General features: G+C 37.9%; 1 protein-coding gene across 11 annotated transcripts in view; it reads left to right on the forward strand.

Annotated features, from left to right (window-relative positions):
• NEXN (nexilin F-actin binding protein) overlaps nt 1–21389 on the forward strand; it is a 72188-nt gene that overhangs the window by 39366 nt on the left and 11433 nt on the right. For all 11 annotated transcript variants that reach the window (XM_037012471.2, XM_037012472.2, XM_037012475.2 and 8 more), the window contains one exon: nt 6399–6587. In XM_037012471.2, coding sequence (XP_036868366.1) covers nt 6399–6587 — 189 coding nt within the window. The remainder of the gene's footprint in view (nt 1–6398; nt 6588–21389) is intronic.

Below are 21389 nucleotides of genomic sequence, written 5' to 3' on the forward strand. Positions count from 1 at the left end.
CATGGCTCCGTTATCATATATTAATTGAATATATATGTTTGGGTTAATGTCTGGAGTCTCTCTTCTGTTCCACTGGTCTGTGGCTCTGTTCTTGTGCCAGTACCAAATTGTCAGGATTACTGTGGCTTTGTAGTAGAGCATGAAGTTGGGGAGCGAGATCCCGCCCCCCCAACTTTATTCATCCTTCTCAGGATTGCTTTGGCTATTCGGGGTCTTTGGTGGTTCAATATGAATTTTAGAACTATTTGTTCCAGTTCATTGAAGAATGCTGTTGACAATTTGATAGGGATTGCATCGAATCTGTATTTGCTTTGGGTAGGATGGCCATTTTGACTATATTAATTTTTCCTAGCCAAGAGCATGGGATGAGTTTCCATTTGTTAGTGTCTTCTTTAACTTCTCTTAAGAGTGTCCTGTAGTTTTCAGAGTATAGGTCTTTCACTTCCTTGGTTAGGTATAATCCTAGGTATTCTATTCTTTTTGATGCCATTGTGAATAGAATTGTTTTCCTGATTTCTCTATTAGTTCAGTGTTATTGTATAGGAAAGCCACAGATTTCTGTGTATTAATTCTGTATCCTGCAACTTTGCTGAATTCTGATATTACTTCTAGTAGTTTTGGAGTGGAATCTAGGATTTTTTATGTACAATATCATGTCATCTGCAAATAGTGACAGTTTAACTTCTTCTTTACCAATTTGTATTACTTGTATTTCTTTGTTTTGTCTAATTGCCATGGCTAGGACCTCCAGTACTATGTTGAATAACAGTGGGGAGAGTGGGCATCCCTGTCTTGTTCCTGATATCAGAGGAAAAGCTTTCAGCTTCTCGCTGTTCAGTATGATGTTGGCAGTGGGTTTATCATATATGGCCTTTATTATGTTGAGGTACTTGCCCTCTATACCCATTTTGTTGAGAGTTTTATCATGAATGGATGTTGAATTTTGTCGAATGCTTTTTCAGCATCTATGGAGATGATCATGTGGTTTTTGTACTTTTTGTTTATGTGGTGGATGATGTTGATGGATTTTTGAATGTTGTACAGTCCTTGCATCCCTGGGATGAATCCTACTTGGTCATGGTGTATGATCCTTTTGATGTATTTTTGAATTTGCTTTACTAATATTTTGTTGAGTATTTTTGCATCTAAGTTCATCAGGGAGATTGGTCTGTAATTTTCTTTTTTAGAAGGGTCTTTGCCTGGTTTTGGTATTAGGGTGATGTTGGCTCATAGAATGAGTTTGGGAGTATTCCCTCCTCTTCTATTTTTTGGAAAACTTTAAGGAGAATGGGTATTATGTCTTCCCTGTATGTCTGATAAAATTCTGAGGTAAATCCATCTAGCCCGGAGGTTTTGTTCCTGGGTAGTTTTTGGATTAGTGCTTCAATTTCGTTGCTGGTAATTGGTCTGTTTAGGTTTTCTGTTTCTTCCTTGGTCAGTCTTGGAAGGTTGTATTTTTCTAGGAAGTTGTCCATTTCTTCTAGGTTTTCCTGCTTGTTAGCATATAGGTTTTTATAGTATTCTCTAATAATTCTTTGTATTTCTCTGGGGTCTGTCATGATTTTTCCTTTCTTGTTTCTGATTCTGTTGATGTGTGTTGATTCTCTTTTTCTCTTAATAAGTCTGGCTAGAGGCTTATCTATTTTCTTTATTTTCTCAAAGAACCAGCTCTTGGTTTCATTGATTTTTTTCTATTGCTTTATTCTTCTCAATTTTATTTATTTCTTCTCTGATCTTTATTATGTCCCTACTTCTGCTCACTTTATGCCTCATTTATTCTTCTTTTTCCAGTTTTGATAATTGTGACTTTAGACTATTGATTTGGGGTTGTTCTTCCCTCCTTAAATATGCATGGACTGCTATATACTTTCCTCTTAAGTCTGCTTTTGCTTCATCCCACAGAAGTTGGGGCTTTGTGTTGTTGTTGTCATTTTTTTTCATATATTGCTTGATCTCTATTTTAATTTGGTCATTGATCCATAGATTATTTAGGGGCATGTTGCTAAGCCTCCATGTGTTTGTGAGCCTTTTTGTTTTCTTTGTACAAATTTTTGGAGTTTTAATACTTTGGGGTCTGAAAAGTTGGTTGGTAGAATTTCAATCTCTTTGAATTTACTGAGGTTCTGTTTGTTGCTAGGATGTGGTCTACTCTGGAAAATGTTCCATGTGCACTTGAGAAGAATGTGTGTCCTACTGCTTTTGGGTGTAGAGTTCTGTAGATATCTATTAGGTCCATCTGTTCTAGTGTGTTGTTCAGCACCTCTGTGTCCTTACTTTTTTTCTGTCTGGTAAATCTCCCCTTTGGAGTGACTGGTGTGTTGAAGTCTCCTAAAATGAATGCATTACATTCTATTTCCTCTTTTAATTCTGTTAGTATTTGTTTCACATATGCTGGTGCTCCTGTATTGGGTGCATATATATTTAGAATGGTTATATCCTCTTGTTGGACTGAGCCCTTTATCATTATGTAATGTCCTTCTTTATCTCTTGTTACTTTCTTTGTTTTGAAGTCTATGTTGTCTAATACTAGTACTGCAACACCTGCTTTTTTCTCCCTGTTGTTTGCATGAAATATCTTTTTCCATCCCTTGACTTTTAATCTGTGCATGTCTTTGGGTTTGAGGTAAGTCTCTTGTAAACAGCATATAGATGAGTTTTGCTTTTTTATCCATTCTATTACTCTGTGTCTTTTGATTGGTACATTCAGTCCATTTACATTTAGGGTGATTATTGAAAGATATGTACTTATTGCCATTGCAGGCTTTAGAGTCGTGGTTACCAAAGGTTCAAGGTTAGCTTCTTTACTATCTACTGTCTAACTTAACTCACTTATTGAGCTATTATAAACACTGTCTGATGTTTATTTCTCTCCCTTCTTTTTCCTCCTCCTCCATTCTTTATATGTTGGTTGTTTTATTTTGTGCTCTTTTGTGTTTCCTTTAACTGCTTTTGTTGGTAGTTGATTTTAGTTTTTGCCTTTAGTCAGTATTTGGTTGGTCTGCTTTCTTTGCTGTGATTTTATTTTCTCTGGTGACATCTATTTAGTCTTAGGAGTGCTCCCATCTAGAGCAGTCCCTCTAAAATACCCTGTAGAGGTAGTTTGTGGGAGGCAAATTCCCTCAACTTTTGCTTGTCTGGGAATTGTTTAATCCCTCCTTCATATTTAAATGATAATCGTGCTGGATACAGTATTCTTGGTTCAAGGCCCTTCTGTTTCATGTATTAAATATATCATGCCATTCTCTTCTGGCCTGTAAGATTTCTGTTGAGAAGTCTGATGACAGCCTGATGGGTTTTCCTTTGTAGGTGACTTTTTTCCTCTCTCTGGCTTCCTTTAATACTCTGTCCTCTTCCTTGATCTTTGCCATTTTAATTATTATGTGTCTTGTTGTTGTCCTCCTTGGGTCCCTTCTGTTGGGAGTTCTGTGTACTTCCGTGGTCTGATCGATTATTTCCTCCTCCAGTTTGGGGCAGTTTTCAACAATTTTTTCTTAAAATACACTTTGTATCCCTTTTTTCTCTCTTTTTCTTCTGGTATCCCTATAATGCAGATATTGTTCCATTTGGATTGGTCACACAGTTCTCTTAATATTGTTTCATTTCTGGAGATCCTTTTATCTCTCTCTGTGTCAGCTTCTGTGCATTCCTGTCTCTGGTTTCTATTCCATTAATGGCCTCTTGCATCTCATCCATTCTACTTTTATGTCCTTCCAGAGATTGTTTCATTTCTGTAGTCTCCCTCCCTACTTTGTTGGTTAGCTCTTGCATTTTTCTCTGCAGCTCCATCAGCATGGTTATGACCTTTATTTTGAATTCTTAACAGTAAGATTGGTTAGGTCTATCTCCCCAGGTTCCCTCTCAGGGGAGGATGTCTGTGGCCTTCTGATCTGGATCAAATTCTTCTACCTTTTCATGGCGATAGAGGTAGTTGTGAGTTGGCACGTGTGTCAGCTAGGAGAACGTACCTTCTTGCTAGTTTGTAGCCTTCCTCTCCTGGGAGAATGGCGACCCCTAGTTGCTTGTGCTGGGCAGCTGTGTGCAGACGGGGTCTCTGATTCTTGCCCAGGCTGCTGTGGAGCTGTGCGCGGCTGCTGTGTGTGTGGCCAGCCTCAGGCTGCTGCTCTATGGTGGGGCCGCACCAGGAGGGTTAGGGGGAGAGGGGGACTGGTGGACTGGTGGGAGGCTACTTATTGCCATAACAGGCCTCTGAGCTGCACTGTCACCCAGGGGCTTAGGGCGTCCAGAGTTCCCTGGCATTCCCAGCTGCTGGGCTGAGTGCGCCAGGATGCTTCCATCCACCTGTGAGACCTCTGTCCCTTTAAGACTTTCGAAAAGCACTCGCTTTTTGTTTCAGGAGCACTGGCTGCGGGGGCCTGCTCACAGATTTTACTGTCCTGCTTCCGTAGTATCCAGCCACCATACACTGTGTGTCTGTGCTCCTGTTGGGGATGGCTAGGGCTGGGTATTTAGCAGTCCTGGGCCCTCTCTCCTTTACCAGTCCAACTTCTCTCCTCCTGCCAAGGAGCTGGGGTGAGGGGCGCTCGAGTCCTGCCGGGCCGCAGCTTGTATATTACCCCCTTCGTGAAGCGCTGGGTTCTCGCAGAAGTAGATGTAGCCTGGCTGTTGTCCTGTATCTTCTGGTCTCTCTTCTCGGAATAGTTGTATTTGTTGTATTTTCAAAAATATATATGGTTTTGGGAGGAGATTTCCACTGCTCTACTCACACCACCATCTTGGCTCCTCCTTCTCTCCTAGGAATTTATCCAGAGAAACCAAAATCTGATTTGAAAAGATATTTGCACCCCTATGTTTATTTTCACATTATTTGCAATAGCCAAGATCTGTAGCATTCAAAGGGTCCATCAATAGATGAATGGATAAAGAAGAGGTGGCATATACACTCAATGGAATATTCTGCCATAAAAAAGAAATCCTGCCATTTGAACAACATGGATGGACCTAGAGGGTATTATGCTCAGTGAAATAAGCCAGGTGGAGAAAGACAAATACCATATGATTTCACTTATTTGTGGAGTATAAAAACAAAGCAAAACAGAAGAAATAAGACAGCAGTAGACTCATAGACACTGAGAAGTGACTAGTGGTTACCAAGGGGGAAGGGTTGGGATTGGTGGGGGGAAGAGTGAGTGGGATAAAAGGGCACATAATTCACAATCACAATATAAATTGGTCACAGGCACAGTAGTACAGCATGGACAATATTAGTCAATATTCCTACAACATCTTTGTATGTTGATGGGTAGTCACTGCACTAGAGGGGATGAGGACTTAATAATATGGATAACTAGTGAACCACTGTGTTGTACATTGGAAACCAACATAATATTGTATATCAATGATACTTCAAAACAAGATTTTGAATTAGAGTTTCATTATGAAACAAGATGAATTTTATGTTTTACTGATAAATCTATTAGTATAATAATAGTTAACATTTTAAATATTATATGTCAGACACTAGCTGCTTTTTAAAAAAAACTTTTATTGAAGTATCATTGATACACAATCTTATATTGGTTTCAAATATACAACAAAGTGGCTCAAAAGTTATGAATATTATTAAATCCTCACCCCCTCTAGTTCAGTTACTATCTATCACCATAAAAAGATGTTACAGAATAATTGATTATATTCTCCAAAGCATTCAGTTTCTTGATTAGCTTTCATTAATGATGTTCTAAGGACAATATTTCCAAAATATACATTTTCTAGATATTTGTTTGAAAATGTTATGACTTTTGGATTTGCATATCTACACACTTTAGATACCCCTGTGGTCAATTTAGTGAAAAACAAAGAAATATCTGTAATTAATCAAATCATAAACATCAATGAATATTTAATATTAATTCATAACTTGTAAAATCATAAAATTTAAATTTTTATATAAAATACTTCCAGATTATCTTTTATTGATATATAAGGAAAAGTACCATAGTTAATAGTAAAAAACAAAATCTATGAAAATATCCAAATGACTTAATTTTACTAATGAAGAGAGTTTGTATAGGTATACTTGAACCTCCTCAGTTTAAGTGTACACACACATACATGTTTTATGTTTGTTCTAGAAAAATTAATATTTAAGTGAACTCTTAAGTGACCCCTTAAATCTTCTTAAACACTTCATCTGAAATATGTAAAACTTTGCCTTGCTTGAGAAATTTTATTTGACTTGAGTAAATCTTAATTTGGAATTTCTCCAAATTTGAGTATTTTGTCATGTAAGACATTATAAAGGAAGGGATTTTGGTCAAGTATATTAAAGGCAAAGAAATATTCCTGTGTGAAGTGGCTGATTCTGTGCCTTTTGATTAATAATTCATTCCTGTCTTTGATGAATCTCAATTCTTAGTAATGAGTTGTTTCTTGGTCAGGTAAATGAAGAGGATGAAAACCAAGACACAGAAAGCATTTTTAAAGGGTATCGCCCTGGTAAACTCAAACTCAGTTTTGAAGAAACAGAAAGACAAAGGAGAGAAGATGAAAAAAGAAAAGCAGAAGAAGAAGCCAGGAGGAGAATAGAGGAAGAAAAGAAGGCATTTGCTGAAGCAAGGAGAAACATGGTAAGAGAAAGAACCATTAGGATTCAACTTTTTAGAGTATGTTAAGAAAAAATTATTAAATGTTGGGGAATATTCTATTATTTCTGGAATTTATGCTAAAAGTAGGATGGCAAAAACATTTGAAGGTGTCCTATGGCATACAACCATTCACCTAAAGATGTTTGCTTCAATATAGTGCTGCGGAGGTTAAATTGCTATGCATGGCATAGAGGATTAAATATTACCTTCCTTCTCTGGGAAGACCTGTTTTGCAGAACTAAGCAAGCAGAAGTTTCATATGCCCAGCTTTCCTTCCCTCCTCTCAATTCCCTCCCTTCCCATGTTCTTCCTTCTCTCTCGTTCTTCTTTTCAATTTCCATACCATCCAATCAGATAATCAAAGCCATTTAATCACAACTGTTTGCTCTCCAAAATGTTCACCTATCGCTTCTGGAATTTGGTAGCAGATTTAACTGTCACAAAATCATACTTCTTGTACCATTTAAACGTTTGTAAAACGTAGCTTTCTGATAGGCTTTATTTCCAAGCAAGTTGACATGTGAATGCTGCATCTCCTTCTTGAAACCTTTTAATTAGCTTCAGTGATATCATGACCTCGTTTTCTTCCTGTATCTGAGCTTCACACACATATATCCAAGTGTTTATTTGGTTCTGTCACCACCCAGATGCTCAAAATCAAACACTTTGGGGCCTTGAACTCTACCATCTCATTCATGCCTCACATCCAATCAATCACTGTCTCATTTATTCTACCTCCTATATCACTCTAAAAATCAATAGTTTTCCTCATTTCCCATTGCTACTACATAATTTGGAAACTGTTACCTCTTGCCTTGAGCCAACTCCTACTTAATTTGCTTTCTTGCCTGTAATCCATTCTTCCTTGTAAACCCAGGAGTGATCTTTCTTTTGTTAAAATTAAAAAATTAAATTTGATTATACTACTCTTTTGCTTAAAAATGTTCCACTTCCCTTATGAAATCTAAAAACTTTTAAAACAAATTTCTTTACAGTCTTGCCATAGCATATTTCTCCTCTTTCACTTCTTGATTCTTCCTTAATTTGCCATCTTATTTCAGACATACTAAATTTCTTTCCATTTCTTCAAAATGTGCTCTCAACTCTAGACCTTCATAAATGCTGTAGGAAACATGTCCCTCTCCTTTTCCTGTGCTTTGTCATCTATTTTTCATATATTCCATTTCCTCTGGGAAGCCTTTCCTGGTAAAACAAGTTCAAGACAGGTGGTCCTTCTATGTGTTCTTACAGCATTTAGTACTCACCTAGCATAGCACTAATGCTGTTTCTTTTGGATCGTCTATCTCACTCAGTGAGGCTGAGACTGTGCGTCAAGCATTTGGCACAGTACATTCTAGCAAAACAAACTTCCTACAAATGTTTGTGGAATAAGTGGTATTAGAACTATCTTATGTATATTATTGGGTAATTCTTGATACACAAACGTTTCTACACAGAAACTCTACATTGTGAAAACACTTAATTTTTGGAGAATAAGCATTTTCAGAAGTGGTAGATGTAAATGAAGTAGCTGTGAAGATCATAATACCTAGTCCTGGGGACTAATTTTTAGGCTCAAACTACCTTTTTACCAAGATTCACTAGTGGAAAAAGTGCAGGGAAGGAAAACTGCATTAAATCAAAACTCCGGTTTCCTAGAGACATTTCTGTATCAGGAAAAGAAAACCTTCTTCATTTATGTTGTTCTCTTATGCAGGGGCAAGCATTGTAATTTCATAGTATCACTCAATTAATTCATTAATAAAAAAGACTTCTGACAATCTTTGGATTGTAAAACCATATAAACATGTTTCTAAGTTGAACTGATTCTGTGAGAAAGCATATCATATATAAAACTTCAAATAAATAAATAATTATGCTTTGCCTCTCCCATTCCTTCTATTTTTTCCACACAGTCACAATTCAGGCCAGAGGTTTATGTATATACTTTTAGGGGACAGAAAACCACAATTAAGTAATTGGTTTTTATAGTAAAATATATTCCAAGTCAACTTATTTATCATTTATTTTAGTATACTAGATATACAATATTATATTGGTTTCAAGTAAACAACACAGGGATTCAAAAGTCACACACATTATTAAATCCTCACCCCAACTAGTTCAGTTACTATCTGTCAACATAGAAAGATGTTACACAGTCACTGACTATATTCTCCATGGTGAACTTCCATCCCGGTGACCAACTTATGATTTGAGACTTTTGTGCCTCTTTATAGCATTTATTAGTCACCTAGCATAGCACTAATGCCCTCACCCTTCCCATTGCCTCTTCAGTGGTAAGCACCAGTCACTTCTCAGTCTCTATGATTCTACTGCTGTTTTGTTCATTTTCTTTTCTTTCGACTTTAGCTTTCACATATAAGTGAAATCATACGGTACTTCTTTTTCTGCCTGGCTTATTTCACTTAGCATAATCTCTAGTTCCATCTATGTTATTACAAGAATTGCAGGACTTTTTTCTACTTTATGGCTGAATAATATTTCATTGAGTATATGTACCACATTTTTATCCATTCATCTATGGGGGATGCTTTGCTTGCTTCCGTATCTTGGCAATTGTAAATAATGCAGCAATAAACATAGGGGTGGGAATATCTTTTCAAATCAGATTTTGTTTTCTTTGGATGATTTCCTAGGAGAGCAGTTAATGGTCATACGGTATTTCTACTTTTAGTTTTTTGAGGGACCTCCATATTGCTTTCCATAGTGGGTGCTCCAATTTACTATGCCTCCATCAGTATAGGAGGGTTCCCATTTCTCTGCATCCTTGCAAACATTTGGTATTTCTTGTCTTTTGGATAGTGGCTGTTCTAACAAGTGTGAGATGGTATCTCGTTCTGTTTTTGATTTGCATTGCACTAATTAGCAATGTGGAGTATCTTTTCATATGCCTGTTTGCTATTTCTACTTTTTTTTCTTTTTGGTATCACTAATGGACAATTACATGAGCAACATGTGGTTACCAGATTCCCCCCATTATCAAGTCCCCATCACATACCCCATTAGAGTCACTGTCCATCAGTGTGGTAAGATGCTATGGAATCACTACTTCTCTGTGCTATACTGCCTTCCACATGCCCCCCACCTACATTATGTGTGCCAATCATAATGCCCCCTTTACCCCTTATCCCTCCCTCCCCACCCATCCTCCACAGTATATTTCCCCTTGGTAACTGTTAGTCCATTCTTGGGTTCTGTGAGTCTGCTGCTGTTTTGTTCCTTCAGTTTTTTCTTTGTTCTTATACTCCACAGATGAGTGAAATCATTTGATACTTGTCTTTCTCCGCCTGGCTTATTTCACTGAGCATAATACCCTCTAACTCCATCCATGTTGTTGCAAATGGTAGGATTTGTTTTCTTCTTATGGCTGAATAGCATTCCATTGTGTATATGTACCACATCTTCTTTATCCATTCATCTATTGATGGACACTTAGGTTGCTTCCAATTCTTGGCTATTGTAGTGATGCAATAAAACATAGGGCTGCATTAAATCTTTTTCAAACTGGGCTGCTACATTCTTAGGGCAAATTCCTAAAAGTGGAATTCCTGGGTCAAATGGTGTTTCTATTTTTAGTTATTTGAGGAACCTCCATACTGCTTTGTACAGTGGTTGAACTAATTTACATTCCCACCAGCAGTGTAGGAGGGTTCCCCTTTCTCCACATCCTTGCCAAAATTTGTTGTTGTCTTTTGGATGGTGGCCATCCCTATTTGGATTTTTTCTTTGGAAAAATGTTTGCTCGAGACCTCTGCCCATTTTTTAATTAGGTGTTTTTTTGTATTTTGGGTGTTAAGGCTTTTGAGTTCTTTATCTTTTTGGATGTTAACCCCTTATCAGATAAATAATTTAGAAATATATTCTCCCACACTTACTGTTTTGTTTTGTTGATGGTGTATTTTGCTGTAGAGAAGCTTTTTAGTTTGATGTAGTCCCACTTACTCATTTTTGTTTATGTTCAAGAGATTCTTGCCTGTTTTCTTCTAAGAGTTTTATGGTTTCATGACTTACATTCAGGCTTTTGATCCATTTTGAGTTTACTTTTGTGTCTGGAGTTAGACAATAATCCAGTTCCATTCTGTTACATGTAGCTTAGTTTTTCCAATACCAGTTGAAGAGGCTGTCTTTTCCCCATTATATATTCATTGATCCATTATAATATATTAATTGACCATATATGTGTGGCTTGTATCTGGGCTCTCTATTCTGTTCCATTGATCTATGGGTCTGTTCTTGTGTCAGTACCATACTGTTTTAATTACTGTAGCTTTGTAGTATAGCTTGAAGTCAGAAAGTGTAATACCCCAAGCTTTCTTCTTTCTCAGGATTGCTTTGAATACTTGGATTCTTTTGAAGTTCCATATGAATTTTAGGATTATTTGCTCTAGTTCATTAAAAAATGCTGTTGGAATTTTGATGGGGATTGCATTGAACCTATTAATTGCTTTGAACAGGGTAGCCATTTTGACAATTTTTTCTGTCCATGAGCATGGGCTAGATTTCCATTTATTTGTGCTTTCTTTAATTTTCTTCATCAGTGTCTCTTAGTTTTCAGAGTATAGGTCTTTCACCTCCTTGATTAGGTTTATTCCTCGCTAATTTATTCTTCTTGATGCAATTGTAAATGGAATTTGATTTCTCTGATAGTTCATTATCAGTGAGTATGAATCCAACAGATTTCTCTATATTGACTTTATATACTGTTACTTTGCTGAATCTCCAGTTATTAGCTCTGATATTTTGGTGGAGTCTGTAAGGTTTTCTACTGATAGTATCATATGAGCTACAGACACTGATGTTTGACTTTTTCCTTAACAATTTGGATGCTTTTTATTCCTTTATCTTTTCTGATTGCCATGGCTAGGACCTCCAGTAGTATACTGAATAAGAGTGTTGAGAGTGGACATCCTTCTTGTTCCCGATCCTAGAGGAAAAGCTTTTCACTTTTCACCACTCTGTGTGTGAGTTATGGGTTTTTTTTAATATCATTAATCTAGTTACATGAGAACATTATGTTTACTAGACACCCCCATAACCAAGACCCCCCCCACATACCCCATTACAGTCTCAGCACAGTAAGATGCTATAGAGTCACTACTTGTCTTCTCTGTTGTACAGCCCTCCTGGTGTCCCCCTTATTAAACACTCTAATCATAATGCCCCCTCTCTCCCCCCACCAAATTATTCCTCCCTTAACACCCATCCTCCACAGTCCCTTTCTCTTTGGCAACTGTTAGTTCATTCTTGGGTTCTGTGTTTCTGCTGCAGTTTTGTTCCTTCAGTTTTTCCTTTGTTCTTATACTCCACAGGTGAATGAAATCATCTGGTACTTGTCTTTCTCCTCCTGGCTTATTTCACTGAGCATAATACCCTCTAGCTCCATCCATGTTGTTCTGAATGCTGGATCTGTTTTTTTCTTATGGCTGAGTAATATTCCATTGTGTATATGTACCACCTCTTCTTTATCCATTCATCTACTGATGGACACTTAGGTTGCTTCCAATTCTTGGCTATTGTAAATAGTGCTGCAATAAACATAGGGGATGCATGTGTCTTTTTCAAACTGGGCTGCTGCATTCTTAGGGTAAATTCCGAGAAGTGGAATTCCTGGGTCATACGGCATTTCTATTTGGAGCTTTTTGAGGAACCTCCATACTGCTTTCTACAATGGTTGAACTAATTTACATTCCCACCAGCAGTGTAGGAGGGATCCCCTTTCTCCACAACATGGCCAACATTTGTTGTTGTTTGTCTTTTGGATGGTGGTGATCCTTACTGGTGTGAGGTGATATCTCATTGTGGTTTTAATTTGCATTTGTCTGATGACAAGTGATGTGGAGCATCTTTTCATGTGTCTGTTGGCCATCTGCATTTCTTCTTTGGAGAACTGTCTGTTCAACTCCTCTGCCCTTTTAATTGGATTATTTGCTTTTTGTTTGTTGAGGTGCGTGAGCTCTTTATATATTTTGGATGTCAACCCCTTATCAGGTCTGTCATTTATGAATATATTCTCCCATAATGTAGATGCCTTTTTGGTATATTGATGGTGTCCTTTGCTGTACAGAAGCTTTTCAGCTTGATATAGTCCCACTTGTTCATTTTTGCTTTTGTTTCCCCTGCCGGGGAGATATGTTCATAAAGAAGTCACTCATATTATGTCCAAGAGATTTTTGTGTATGTTTTTTGCTAAGAGTTTTATGGTTTCATGACTTACAATCAGGTCTTTGATCCATTTTGAATTTACTTTTGTGTATGGGGTTAGACAATGATCCAGTTTCATTTTCTTACATGTAGCTGTCCAGTTTTACCAACACCAGTTATTGAAGAGGCTGTCATTTCCCCATTGTATGTCCATGGCTCCTTTATCATATATTAATTGACCATATATGCTTGAGTTTATATTAGGGCTCTCTTGTCTGTTCCATTGGTCTATGGTTCTGTTGTTGTGCCAGTACCAAATTGTCTTGATTACTGTGGTTTTGTAGTAGAGCTTGAAGTTGGGGAGCATAATTCCCCCAGCTTTATTCTTCCTTCTCAGGATTGCTTTGGCTATTCGGGGTCTTTTGTGGTTCCATATGAATTTTAGAATGATTTGCACTAGTTCGTTGAAGTATGCTGTTGGTATTTGGATAGGAATTGCATTGAATCTGTAGATTGCTTTAGGCAGGATGGCCATTTTGACATTAATTCTTCCTATCCATAAGCACAGGATGTGTTTCTATTTATTGGTGTCTTCTTTAATTTCTCTTATGAGTGTCTTGTAGTTTTCAGAGTATAGGTATTTCACTTCCTTGGTTAGATTCATTCCTAGGTATTTTTTTCTTTTTGATACAACTGTGAATGTAATTGTTTTCCTGATTTCTCTTTCTATTAGTTCATTGTTGGTGCATAGGAAAGCAACAGATTTCTGTGTACTAATTTTGTATCTTGCAACTTTGCTGAATTCAGATATTTGTTCTAGTAGTTTTGGAGTGGAATCTTTAGGGTTTTTTATGTACAATATCAACTCATCTGCAAATAGTGACAGTTTTACTTCTCCTTTACCAATCTTGATGCTTTGTATTTTTTGTGTTGTCTGATTGCCATGGCTAGGACCTCCAGTACTATGTTGAAGAACAGTGAGGAGAGTGGGCATCCCTGTCTTGTTCCTGATCTTTGAGGAAAGGCTTTCAGCTTCTCACTGTTTAGTATGATGTTAGCTGTGGGTTTATCATATATGGCCTTTATTATGTTGAGGTACTTTCCCTCTATACCCATCTTGTTGAGAGTTTTTATCATGAATGGATGTTGAATTTTGTCGAATGCTTTTTCAGCATCTATGGAGATGATCATGTGGTTTTTGTACTCTTTTTGTTGATGAGGTTGATGATGTTGATGGATTTTCGAATGTTGTAACATCCTTGCATCCCTGAGATGAATCCCACTTGATCATGGTGTATGATCTTCTTGATGTATTTTTGAATTCGGTTTGCTAATATTTTCTTGAGTATTTTTTGCATCTGTGTTCATCAGGTATATTGGTCTATAACTTTCTTTTTTGGTGGGGGTCTTTGCCTGGTTTTGGTATTAGAGTGATTCTGGCTTCATAGAATGAGTGTGGAAGTATTCCCCCCTCTTCAATTTTTTGGAAAACTTTGAGGAGAATGGGCATCTTCTCTATATGTCTGATAAAATTCAGGGGTAAATCCATCTGGCCCGTGAGTTTTCTTCTTGGGTAGTGCTTTGGATTACCAATTCAGTTTTGTTGCTAGTAATTGGTCTGTTTAGATGTTCTGTTTCTTCCTTGGTCAGTCTTGGAAGGTTGTATTTTTCTAGGAAGTTGTCCATTTCTTCTAGGTTTTCCAGTATGCTAGCATATAGATTCTCATAGTATTCTCTAATAATTCTTTGTATTTTTGTGGGGTCCATCATGATTTTTCCTTTTTTCATTTCTGATTCTGTTTATATCTGTAGATTCTCTTTGTCTCTTTTCTCTTAATAAGTCTGGCTAGGGGCTTATCTATTTTGTTTATTTTCTCAAAGAACCAGCTCTTGGTTCCATTGATTCTTTCTATTGTTTTATTCTTCCCAATTTTATTTATTTATTCTCTGATTTTTATTTTGTCCCTCCTGTTGACTTTGGGTCTCATTCATTCTTTTTTTTCCAATTTCGATAACTGTGACTTTAGACTATTCATTTGGGATTGTTCTTCATTCTTTAAATAGGCCTGAATTGCTATATACTTTCATCTTAGAACTGCCTTTGCTGCATCCCACAGAAGTTGGGACTTTGTGCTGTTGTTGTCATTTGTCTCCATATATTGCTTAATCTCTTTTAGTTTGGTCATTGATCCATTGATTGTTTAGGAGCATGTTGTTAAGCATCTATGTGTTTGTGATCTTTTTGTTTTCTTAGTACAATTTATTTCTAGTTTTATACCTTTGTGGTCTGAAAAGTTGGTTGGTAGAATTTCAATCTTTTTTAATTTACTGAGGCTCTTTTTGTGGCCTCATATGTGGTCTATTCTGGAAAATGTTCCATGTGCACTTGAGAAGAATGTGTGTTCTGCTTTTGGGTGTAGAGTTCTGTAGATGTCTATTAAGTCCATCTGTTCTAGTGTGTTGTTCAGTGCCTCTGTGTCCTTATTTTCTGTCTGGTGGATCTGTTCATTTGAAATAATTGGTGTGTTGAATTCTCCTAGAATGAATGCATTGCATTCTATTTCCTTCTTTAATTCTGTATTTCTTTCAAATATGTTGGTGCTCCTGTATTGGGTGCATGTATATTTATAATAGTTATATCCTCTTGTTGGACTGACCCATTTAACATTAAGTAATGTCCTTCTTTCTCTCGTTACTTTCTTTGTTTGAAGTCTATTTTGTCTGATACAAGTACTACAGCACCTTCTGTTTTCTCCCTATTGTTTGCATGAAATATCTTCTTCCATCTCTTTTAGTCTGTGTGTGTCTTTGGTTTTGAGGTGAGTCTCTTGTAAGTAGCATATAGATGAGTCTTGCTTTTTTATCCATTCTATTACTGTCTTTTGATTGGTGCATTCAGTCCATTTACATTTAGTGTGATTATTGAAAGACATGTACTTATTGCCATTGTCAGCTTTAGATTCATGGTTATCAAAGGTTCAAGGGTAGCTTCTTTACTGTCTAATCATCTAACAACTTGCTTATTAAGCTATTATAAACACAGTCTGATGATTCTTTATTTCTCTACCTTCTTATTCCTCCTCCTCCATTCTTTATGTTAGGTGTTTTAATCTGTACTCTTTTGTGTTTGCTTTGACTGCTTTTGTGCATAGTTGATTGTATTTTTTGCCTTTATTTAATATTTGGTTAGTCTTCTTTCTTTGCTGTGATTTTATTTTCTCTGGTGACATCTATTTAGGCTTAGAAGTGCTTCCATCTAGAGCAGCCCCTTTAAAATATTCTGTAGAAGTGATTTGTGGGAGGCAAATTCCCTCAACTTTTGCTTGTCTCAGAATTGTTTAATCCCTCCTTCATATTTAAATGATAATCGTGCTGGATACAGTATTCTTGATTCAAGGCCCTTCTGTTTCTTTACATTATATATCATGCCATTCTCTTCTGGCATGTAAGGTTTCTGTTGAGAAGTCTGATGTTAGGTAGCCTAATGGGTTTACTTTGTAGGTGACCATTTTTCTCTCTCTGGCTGGCTTTAGTACTCTATCTTTGTGTTTGATTTTTGCCATTTTAATTATTGTATGTCTTGGTGTTGTCCTCCTTGGGACCCTTGTGTTGGTAGATCTGTGGGCTTCCATGGTCTGAGAGACTATTTCCTTCCCCAGTTTGGTGAAGTTTTCAGGAATTATTTCTTCAAAGACAATTTATATCCCTTTCTCTCTCTGTCTCTCTCTCTCTGCTTCTTCTTCTTGTACCCCTATAATGTGAATATTGTTCCGTTTGGGTTGTTCACACTGTTCTCTTAGTATTCTTTCATTCCTGGAGATCTTTTTCTCTCTCTGGAGCCTCATCTTCTCTGTATTGCTGTTCTCTGATTTCTATTACATTAACGGCCTCTTGCACCTCATCCAGTCCTCTCTTAAGTCCTTCCAGAGATTTATTTCTGTATTCCCCCTCCCAATTTGATCCTTTAGCTCTTGCATGTTTCTTTGCAGGTCCATCAGCATGGTTATGACCTTTATTTTGAATTCTTTTACAGGAAGATTGGTTAAATCTATTTCCCCAGGCCCTCTGTCAGGGGTTGTCTGGGTGATTCTGGACTGGACCAAATTCTTCTGCCTTTTCATGGTGATAGAGGTAGTCATAGGCAGTTAGCACATGTGTTAGCTTGGAGAACAAAGCCCCTTCCTGCTTGCTGGCCCCCTTGCCCTTCTCTGCTGCCTGTGCCAGTTACCCACCCACCGAGAGCAGGCTCTGGGTTTATTTCCTGAGCCATGGTGGGTGGGGCAGCATAGAGCCCTGGGGGGAGAGGCAGGCACACCGGTGTGCTCTCCTGCGAGAATGGCACCCCTCCACGCCTTGCCCCTGCTTCCTCTCCCTGCATCAGGCAGCCGCTCACCAGTGGCAGCTTTTTTGGATCTGACCCAGGCAGCTGCATGCTGGAAGCTCTGGGTGGCTGCTGTGGGTGCAGCCTCTCCCAGGCTGCTCTGCCAGGGCTGCACTGGAGGGGGAATGAACAAGAGGGTGTTTATCACCATGAGGGGCTTCCAACCTCTGTTGCCTCACAGGGAGTTACAGCGCCTGAAGTTCCTCGGGGTTCCCAGCTGCTGGGCTGAGTATGCCGGGATGATTCCATCCCACTGTGAGGTCCCTGTCCCTTTAAGACTTTCAAAAAGCACTCACTTTTCTTTTGTCCCAAGGGAGCCGGTTCTGGGGACCTGCTCACAGATTTTACTTTTCCGTTTCCCTAATATCTAGCACACCACGCAATGTGTATCTGTGCTCCTGGTGCGGATTACTAGGGCTGGTTATTTAGCAGTCCTCAGCTTCCACTACCTCCCCACTCCAACTCCTTTCCTCCCGCCAGTGGGCTGGGTTGGGGGGAGCGCTTGTGTCCTGCCGGGTTGCGTCTTGTATCTTACTTCCTTCATGAGAAGCTGCATTCTAGCAGATGTAGATGTAGCCTGGCTGTTGTACTGTATCCTCTGTCTGTCTGTTAGGCTTAGTTTTGTTTGTTGTATTTTCCAAAATATATATGGTTTTGGGAGATTTCCGCTGCCCTACTCACACTGCCATCTTCCCAAAGAAGTCAGCTATGGGTTTTTGTACATGATCTTGATAATGTTGAGGTATGTTCCCTCTATACCCATTTTAAGAGTTTTTGTCATGTTTTTCAAATGATTTTTCAGTGTTTATTGAGATGATCATAATGTTTTTATTATTTTTTTGTTAATGTGGTATATCACATTGATTGATTTATGAATATTGTACCACCATTGCATCCTTGAATAAATTCCACTTGGCCATGATAGATAATCCTTTTAATGTATTTTTGAATTTGGTTTGCTAATGTTTTGTTAAGGATCTTTGCACCTATGTACATCAGGGATATTAGTCTATTATTTTCTTTTTTATATTGCCTTTGTCTGGTTTTGGCATTAGAGGGATGCTGGCCTCATAGAATGAGTGTGTAAGTATTCCCTCCTCTTCTACTTTTTGGAACATTTTAAAAAGAATGGGTATTAGCTCTTCTTGAAATGTTTGGTAAAATTCGGCTGTGAAGCCATCTGGACCTGGATTTTTGTTTTATGGGAGGTTTGATAACCTATTCAATTTCATTGCTGGTAATTGGTCTGTTCAGATTGTTTCTTTCTGGGTCAGTCTTGGATGGTTATACTTTTCTAGGAATTTGTCCATTTCTTGTAGGTTACCCAGTTCATTGGCATACAATTTTTCATAGAATTCCCTAATTCTTTGTATTTCTGTGATGTCATGTATAATTTCTCCTTTTTCATTTCTGATTTTATTTGTGCCTCTTTTTCTTCTTGATAAGTCTGGATAGGGGTGTGTCTATTTTGTTTTATCTTCTCAAAGAACCAGCTCTTGGTTTCATTTTTTCCATTGTTTTCTTTCTCTATTTTATTTGTGTTCTGATCTTTATTATGTCCTTCCTTCTACTGACTTTGGGTTTCATTTGTTCTTTTTCTAGTTTCTTTAGTTGTGAGTTTCAATTCTTTATGTGGGATTGTTTCTTGAGGTAGGCCTGTATGCCTATGTATATCCCTCTTTAGAACCACTTTTATGGCAACCAACGTATCTGAACTGTTGTTTTATGTTCTCATTTGTCTCTGTGTATTGCTTGAGTTCTTCTTTGATTTGTTCATTGATCTATTGACTATTTAGAAACATTTTGTTTAGCTTAAATATGTTGGTATTTTTTGTTTTCCTCATGTAATTGATTTGTAGTTTCATACCATTGTGATCTGAAAAGATATGATTTCCATCTTTTTGAATTTATTGAGGCTCTTTTGTGTGCTAATATGTGATCTATCCTGGAAAATGTTCGATGTGCACTTGAAAAAAGTATGTATCCTGCTGCTTTTGGGTGAGATATAAGTACTGTTATTCCTGCTTTTTCTCCCTTTTATTTGCATGATTTTTCCATCCCTTCACTTTCAGTCTGAAATGAAATGAGTGTCTTGTGGGCAGCATATAGATGGGTCTTGTTTCTTTAATCATTCCACCCCCTATGTGTTTTGATTGATGCATTCAGTCATTTATAGTATTATATAATATAATATAATATATTATATTATATTAAGGTAGTATATGTATGTACTTATTTCCATTTTATTGATTTCTGGTTGCTTTTGTAGTTCCTGTTCCTTTCTTCCTCTCATACAATTCTCTTGTTATTTGATGGTCTTCTTTAGTGTTGTGATTGGTTTCTTTAAAATTTTTGCCTGTCTTTTTGTATCTGTGCTCCCGTTACCGTAAGTTTCATAGTTTCCTAACTATATAGCAGTATGTATTAAATTGATGGTTGCTATATTTCAAACACAATCTAAAAATACTGCATTTTTATTCCTCCTCCTCCATGCTTTATGTATAATATACATCTTTGGTGTTATCTCGACTGATTCTGTGCATAGTTGAGTTTACTACTTTTGTTTTTTAACTTCACATTTGCTTTGTAAGTAATTGGTCTACTACCTTTACTGTATGTTTACTTTCACTGTTGAACCATATTTAGGCTTAATAACATTTCCATCTACAGAGGTTCTTTTAACTTCCAGTTTACTGGTGGTGAATTCTTGTAACTTTCATTTATCTGGGAAACTTTTAATCTCTCCTTCAATTCTGAATGATTGTCTTGCTGGCTACAGGATTCTAGGTTGTAGATTCTTCTCTTTCTACACATTACTCATGTCTTTCTTCTGGCCTGTAAAGTTTATGTGGAGAAGTCTGCTGGTAGCCTTATGGAGTTTCCTTTATAGTAACTGTTTGCATGCGTCTCTTGCTGCTTTTAAGATTCTCTCTTCATCTTTACTCTTTGCCATTTTAATTACTGTATGTTTTGGTGTTGTCCTCCTGGTGTTCCTTTTGTTAGGGGCAGTCTACGCTTCTAGGACCTGGATGTTTATTTCCTTCTCAAGATTGGGGAAGTTTTCAGCTATTATTTCTTCAAAAAGACTTTCTATTCTTTTGTCTCTCTCTTCTCCTGCAGCCTCTATTATGTGAATACTGTTTAATTTGGAGTTGTCACACAGGTCTCTTAGCATCCTCACATTTTAAGGAATTTTTTATTTTCCCTGTTCCTCAGTTTCATTTTTCTGTTCTCTAATTTAATCTTATTTATTGTCTCCTTGACCTCCAACAATCTACTATTCACTCCCTCCATTGTACTTTTCATTTCAGTTATTGTATTCTTCAGCTCTGAGTGGCAGTTTTTCAGATTTTCTATCACTTCTTGAAGTTCTCACTGAGAACATCAATTCTTTTCCCTAGGTCAGTGAGCATCTTTATGACTGTTATTTTGAAATGTTTACTGAGAAGATTGGTAATCTCCATTTATCCCTCTTTCTGGTAACTTGTTCTGTTTGGAACATATTCCTGTACTTCATTTTGTCAGTGTTTATTTTTCTTCCTTTGTATTAGATAGATCTGCTATGCCTCCTGGTCTAGAGAGTAATTGTTTTATGAAGGTGTCCTGTGATGCCCAGAAACTCAAGACTCTCTGCTCACCAGTGCCTGGTTCTTTTTTGAGATGGAGCTGCAGCTGCTGTTGGTGGGCTGTGAGTGGGGCCACCTTTCTGTCCGCTGGCAGCAGCTAACAGCTCCCTCTGTGCCCTTTGTGAGCCACAAAGGCATTCCTGCTGGGATCACTGTGGGCAAGGCTGCCCTCTGTCAAGCAGCAATGGTGGCACTGCTGGGCCGGTAGGGCAACTGGGGCAGGGTGCAAAGGGGAGCACTGCTAGGGGCTGAGCCCCCAGTGGAAAAGGAGCATCTGGAGCTACCCCCCACAGGCACCTTACCAGTTGGGCTGAGATCACTGGGAAAGTTGGGGGGAAATCTCCACCTGCCAGTCAAAAAAGTTTCATCATTGATGGGCTGTGCTGACTGGTTGGGTAGGTGGGTGCATAGGGAAGAGCTACCATGGGGCTGAGCTGCCAGTGAGGTAGATGGAGTATTTGTAGTTGGTTTCCAAGAGCACCCAATCAGTTGAGCTGAGGGAAGGCTGGGGGAGCACCATCCACCTGCTCTTTCTCCTCTGGAAAGAGCTTCCTCCAACCACCAGCCCTCTGGCACACTTCCCATTTCTGGCATAACTTTCAAACTGTCCTC

Source organism: Manis javanica, chromosome 4, assembly GCF_040802235.1.
Source record: "Manis javanica isolate MJ-LG chromosome 4, MJ_LKY, whole genome shotgun sequence".
In the NCBI taxonomy this organism is placed as follows: Eukaryota; Metazoa; Chordata; class Mammalia; order Pholidota; family Manidae; genus Manis; species Manis javanica.